Here is a 7125-nt window from a genome sequence, read left to right on the forward strand (position 1 = left end):
TTTCTCTTTTTCGCCATTTTCTAGCAACTTTATCTTTCCTCTCTCTAACTCGGGAACTAAAAAATAAACTTTTTGACTAAAATAAAAATTTTCACAAATTTAGAGTGAGTCATGTATTTTTTTTTTCGTGTAAATAGAATGAATGACCTATTTAACTTCTTCTTTCTAAATCTCAGGTATCTATCTTTTAACCTCTTTTTTTTCTTGGACTCAAAATCCATATGCACAAACATAAAAGTGGATCCTTTGCAGTTTGGTTTATTTCCTTAACTAGGAGTCTAGTTGAAGTTAAAACACATTAAATTAAGGCTAGGGTTTAAGAAATTAGTAAATTTATTTAGCATTTTTTCATTTCAATTTAAATTATCATATTTTAACTTAAGAGAGACTTCAAGAATTTATTATACAGAGTTGAAAAGGTAACCATGAAAATTTAGGGTCATATTGCAAAAGGTTTAAAAATGGTGTTGAGAAAATGATAGAGTTGATGGAGTCCAATATATTAGAATGAGTTACAATCCACTATGTCCTAGATTAGATAAGACTATTTGGCTCCACTAATATAAAATTAGAAAAAGCAATGAAAACACCGACACAAAATATTACGTCGCAGTTTACCGATGGAAAATTTCCAACGGGGATTTTAAGAGGAATTAAAACTCGACAGTTTTCTCTTTTCTCCATTTCATCTTTTTCTTTCAATTCAAATTACAGCAACCCTATCTCTCCTTTAAAAATTCTAATAGCCCCCTTTCTACAAATTCAGTCACCATATACAACCTATTAGCGCCAACACAACATCTCTTCAAAAGCCTAAGTTTCCCTCTCTTAGTTCTATTTTTTGTCAAGTTTCACTTTACTAAGTAAGAAAACCCACTCATTTATGTTTTAAGTTTATTTATTAAAATTTGTTTGTAGTATTTGTGATTTACTTGTATATTTAAGTGTTTTACTTATTTTATAATGATAGTTTTATAGTATTAATGTATGATTTGTAGTTTAAGATTTGTTTGGGATTTGAGGGAAAATTATTTGATTTGCCACTTGATGAAACTGGGTATGATTTTGTAATTTAGATGTGTTAAAATTGAAGAAATGATGGGTGATTTAATGGGTATTAATTATTTTGTGTCAATTTTATGGTTTAGTTGAAAATTTAGGAAAAATTGAATTTGTGTGGAATTGATATCAATTAGGGTTGAAGTATGTTTCAACTTGTGAGGTATATGATAGTTATTGGATTATGAATTATATTTTTCTAAATAGGAGGAATTGAGTTAATTTGGAATTAAAGAAATAATGGGTTATTAAGTTATTAGTTGGTTAATTGTGTAGCTTAATTGTGATTCAAATTTAATAAATAATTGAATTTGTGTTTAATTGTATGTTTAAATTTTAAAATTGTGTTTATTGTTTGATAATATGTTTCAATTTGAAGCAAATGGATAGAAAAATGAAAGAAAAGGAAGCTTCCTATTTTGTAAAGTCGTGTATAATAAGAAAGAGTGCAAGGTATTTTAAATCTCTATAAATTTATGTTTTCTTTAAATGTGTACCCTGGTTGTAATCAGAGAAGTCATACATGTCTAATTTAGTTTTTACATCTTTCAAGATTAGACTAGATATCTACTCTAAAATCTTGATCGATCTTATTTGCCTGGATTATGTCAGTTGCTTCATTTAAATACTCAGAAATTTGAATTTTATTTCTATGATGTCCCTATGTGTTTGTCTAATAAGAAACTAATACAAATATATCTAATGTTGAATTTTGGAAGCTTGACAACACAAAGTTAAAGAATCAACAAAAAGAAAAGGAAAATGATGATTGTGGTTTATACTTAACTACTACCATCTATGAATGAGGATAAGATGGAGACAAAAAATATATAAGCTAGTGGTGGTGAGATCATATGATTAATAAGGTGAAGAAAATGAATTGCATAGATTTATTGTTTGTGGGAGCAAATAAATTTTCTCATGTGGAGCTCTGTTGAGGATGTTTTATTTATCATGTAATGTGGTTATTATTGTAAATAAGACATTTTGATTCATTAGAAGGAGTTTCTTTAATAACTTGTGAGTTATTGTTAGATTATTACTTTCGTTAACCATTATAATCATATTCCATATGCTAAGTTTTATTATTACAAAACATTTTTTGCTTGAGCATAATATGAAGTTTAATTGGAGAATTGTTGTAGGAAATTATATTGGATGTCCAAAGAATATTAGTGACGATCAAATTAGATGTACAAAGAATTTTTATTGGTTTTTTAATTTTAAAAGTTTTTTTTTTTGTGATTATAAGTTTAATGCGAGTAATTATTGGCTTAAACAACAACAAAAAAAAATTGAAAACAATGATGGAAATGTCAGCGGAATATTCTTTCCAATGCAAACAAAATATTTTATCAATCATTCTATCAGTATTAAAAATTATCCGCAGAATAAAAACTTCAATGAGCAAGTTTTCAACAACAATATTCCGTAGTAATTTCTAATTCCAACATAATTTTCCCCAAATACTGACAGCATATTCCGTCAACAATGTTGAATTTTCTAGTGTAAAGTCCCATTATGATGCTAATGCCTTGACAAATCTCTTATAGCCCAATGATACTGAAGGATTAGAAACTATAAAAGAAGGTAAATGGATTCATTGCAAAGGAACTTTACTTTCTTTCTTTTTTTTCTTTTCTCAGTATAGTACAGTCTACAAGATTTTTAATAAAGGGTTTCTAACTTCTACACCTGCAATCTTTATTCTTATAAAAAAAAAAATCATTTTTCATTTTTTATGTATAATGAAAATAGAATTTTAATAAAAACTCACAAGGATGTATACAACATTTTTGAAAGTGATGAATGCATACCTTAAAATTCAATTAAGAGCCAGGCAAAATATTTCCATGAGTGCCTATGGCGGTCCTTCCATCATATTCTTCTGCCTTGGCAATTCACATCAGTCTCAAAATATTTCAAGGATATTTGGCGCGACTAGCCCACTGTTATATATAAACTGAAGGTGATAACTGAAGCTATGGTTCCATCAAGGCTGGTTGTCTGATATATATACTCACTCCCAAAACATAAACAAAATCAACCAAACACAACAACCAATCAAGTATTCCGGTGGTTACGTCTAATCGTACTCGCTGAAAGAATACAAATACTAAAATAAGTGCATTTAACGTTCATGTAAATGAGTATTAGTAGAAGACAATATGTTGAAAAATCTATGTTCTTCATAAGATAAAGACGAGAAATAAAGAGCATAAACTGTATAAAGAGCACACCAAAAGCCCAATTATGTTACTCATCATCCTTGTATGGGTACTCTTCTGGAACTTGCTTTAGAAGTTTCACCTGCAACTCGAATGCATCATCACCTCGAAGCATATCACGAACCCATGTCACTTCAGTCTTCATTGACACCTGAAATTAAAGATGAGACAGATCAGTTCAACGACAAATAAGAAAAGCTTGATCCAGGCTCAGCTTTCATGCCCTCAAAATACAGGCTTGATGTTTAAAGAAATTTCAGAGCAACAGGCACATTATCTAGCATTTCTTTTCACCTGATAAGATCACTAAAACATACAGTCTGCGGAATATAAAAGGCTGCAAGGAAGCTCATGACAATCATTTATATGAAGACCGGTGATGATGCTCATAGGTAAAAAATAAAGGGAAACTACCGTCATCTCTGCCATACCACTGGGGAAATTATGTTTTTCAATGATTGAACTTCCTAAGAGCTGGTCCTCTCAGCCTTAAGTGTTGCTATCAAAACTTTAACTTTAAATGGGAAGTGATTACTGTACTAACTAAATGTCACCTTCATAATTTACTTGGCAAAAAATCAACGAATGCAAGGGAGCACAAAACTAAGTTTCCACTATTCTATAGCCATTTTTTTGTAACAAGGACAAAAACCAAAATTAGGAAAAACCCACATGCATTTGAGTAAAAGGACAATGATAATTATGTGTAATAGAAGAGGACAGCACTCACCATCTCTAGTGCCCCTCTTACGACTCCACTTAAGATGTTGCAATAGTATAGACCTTGACATGTGTCTGGAAGTTCAACAAAGTCTACCAGGGGATTGTCTTCCAAAACAATGCTGCAACATGTCCCATCAGCATCCCAGTTGGTAACAGAGGCACCTACCCCTAGGAACATTTTGAATCCAACCTGTATAAGAGCTCTGTTAGTCTATTAATATGATCTATTATTTACTTGCTTATGACAAAATTGAGATGTTATTTGGAATTGCAGCTACACGAACATGTCATGAAAAATGATATACCAAAGAGTGACACAACTTAAAGAAAGCCAAAAAATATGAGTGCATTCCAGAACAATCTCAGCTTAAACTAAGACTGCCAAATAGCCGACGAAAACTGAAACAATCACCACTTCACCAGGCAGTGGGGAATAGTTTGAAAGCTCCTTTCCCAACCAAAGACATTGTACATGCTTTTGGAAGCGAATTCAACTACAGATATTAGATTGGATTAGTCAAGATAGGTTGGACAGATTGCCTTTTCTTCAAGGCTATGACTAGGCACACAGTGACAGTGTATCATACATGCTGGAAACAAGGTTTAATTAGTGATCAAATTCAACGTTGATCATCATTTTTGGCTCAATGCTAGAGACGAGATCAGCTTAACTATCTTCATCTACAGATTCAACTCTTTATTATCATTCACATTATCAACTTGCTCAATATACACAAGAAAACAGTGGAAAGATAACAGAGACAGTAGCACATTGACTGGCTGGAGAAATAAGCAATAGATTATTTTGGTTCACACTTCATGCATCATAAACAAGAAGCCAAAATAACCGTGTCTAACAACTCGCCTCAAAACAATCATGAGGAAAATTTGGGCCAACTAATTTTTTGTGTGATGAATCAAATAATGTAAGCAGACCTTTGCGATTACATCAGCTGTCTCCTTGAAGTCCACACATCTGGAAACATTGGATTTTGCTAGAAACTCATCAATCAGTCGAACTCCAATATTATAACCCCTGCAACAATAATCAACTAATCATATGATCGATTCAGAGTTTGACACAGACGATCATATCACCAAGTTAAATCAACAAACAAGATGTAAAGTTGCTTCTCAAATTCCAAACATTTTTTTTTATTGGTAAATATCTAATTTTAGTACCATCGTTATTTCACTAGTTTTCCACATTGAATCCATATATCTTCATACTTAAAGGTAAAAAAAGCCACACACACACACACAATAAAAATCAATACTTTAATTTTTAAATCATAATTAAGCAATTAAAATGACTACTACAGCATAATTAAAATTTGAACAGAGAGGTTACACATAACACATACATCTGATCAAGCTGTTTATTAACTTCCTCAACTTCTTCAAGATCCGTAAGCAACTGACGCACAATTGCTCCATAAGTCAACGTAAATAACTCCGCATTCTACATCAAAATTCACTAACAAACATAAATTACGCATCTAAAAACCACTATCATCACAAGAATTTCCTGATTTTCTAGTAAAATTGGAGGAAACTAAAATTAAATCGGATTGAATTCTAGGTTTTCACGAGTTCGTGTTTGGTTAATGAGAAAATGAAGAGAAAGTTTAGGGCATACCACGTGCTCAACGCTAGCGAAGATTGCGTCGCCGGATCGAGGAGCAACAGGAGCCATTGTGTTAACCGATAGGAGAAAGAGATCTGAAGTGTGTGATTTTTATGGTGATGTCTTTCTTTGCTTCTTTCAGTAGGAAGACGAAGAACTCATTAACTGCGCTATTTTTATTTGTTTTTTTTTTTTTTTTGTTGTTGTCGAATTGAGAATGGCATGGGCTGAGATGTGGAGCTTTGGGTTTTTTTTTTTAATTGCAATTGGTATTGGGCTTCAAATTAAGGCCCTAAATTTTAGCTCCTTGAATTTTTTTTAATTTTTTTTTTTTTTTTAATGAGAAACATAAAAATACAAATACTCTTGCCATGTCCATACTCTCTCATACAAGAAGTCAAGATTATTTTTTTATTATTTAAATTATATATGAGATGAATATTCAAATATATGTTTATATTGTTTAGCTAATATCTCCATTTGATGTATTTTATAATATTCAACAAAATATCGAGGCATGTTTATTATATCTATTAACATTATTCTTTTTTATTTTTATTGTTGTTTCAATTAAAGTTATTCTTGTATAATAATAATATCATGTCTTATTTTATATTTTTGTCTTTTCATAATTGGCCTTTCCTTTTTCTTCCTCTAAAGCATATGATTTTAAAAAAAAAATCCATTTTCTTATATTTTATTTTCATTTTATGTTCTTTGTAATCCTCTAAGATTGATTCAACATGAGAACTTGTGCTAGCTTTGTTTTTTCAGCTTGTTTTTTTTGTTATCTTTTTACTTATCAATCTCTCTATATTGTTGTTGTCGCCAAGTACAACATTATCTTCTTCTAGGTTGATTGAACTTTGAATAAGAGGAGAATAAGTTGTGGGAATTGTATTTCTAATATTCTTAGAGTTGTTCTTTGAATTTGCAATCATTCGTTTAAGTTAGTTATTTAATTTCTCCGAGCAATGTTGAAATAAGAAGGTTATCTTAAAAATTTCTTGATATGTGTTATTCGCTTTTTTGACCTAATAGTAAAGCAATTTGGAATGCATTAATTAAAAAGTTGATAATTTAAATGAATTTAAATATATGAGTTTTATATAAACAATATCTTATATTTGTAGGTGAAACCACTCTCGTTCTATTTTTGTTTTGAGCATGGTACAAACAAAACTTATTAACTGCTAGTTTAATGGTTAACTAATGATGCATTAGAGAACTTGATGTACGCTCAAATATAAACTTCTTGTTTTCATTGTAATTTTTGTGATTTTTTTTCCAATACGCCTTACTTTTTTTCATTTTCCGGATTCATGCTACTGTTAATCCATGCCTCTACAAGGAAAATATATTCTTCATCCCTAAAGTTGCTTGTTCACTCTATCTTTTTAGTCGTAGGTGGGTTTTTATATGGATCTTGACTTTCACATAGATCTTGAGATGGCGCAATGGATTGATTAGATGATGAAAGATAAAATC

At 30.7% G+C, this 7125-nt stretch overlaps 1 protein-coding gene across 1 annotated transcript; it reads right to left on the reverse strand.

Annotated features, from left to right (window-relative positions):
* Nucleotides 1–3047: 3047 nt before the first annotated feature.
* On the reverse strand, nucleotides 3048–5848 carry LOC18095911 (uncharacterized). Its single transcript, XM_006370570.3, has 5 exons — nucleotides 5650–5848; nucleotides 5375–5472; nucleotides 4947–5046; nucleotides 4018–4200; nucleotides 3048–3438 (listed from the first exon to the last, which is right to left on the reverse strand). The coding sequence occupies exons 1-5, from the start codon at nucleotides 5704–5706 to the stop codon at nucleotides 3316–3318; spliced, it is 561 nt and encodes a 186-aa protein (XP_006370632.1). The 5' UTR covers nucleotides 5707–5848; the 3' UTR covers nucleotides 3048–3315.
* Nucleotides 5849–7125: the final 1277 nt, after the last annotated feature.

The sequence above is a fragment of the Populus trichocarpa genome, chromosome 1, assembly GCF_000002775.5.
Source record: "Populus trichocarpa isolate Nisqually-1 chromosome 1, P.trichocarpa_v4.1, whole genome shotgun sequence".
In the NCBI taxonomy this organism is placed as follows: Eukaryota; Viridiplantae; Streptophyta; class Magnoliopsida; order Malpighiales; family Salicaceae; genus Populus; species Populus trichocarpa.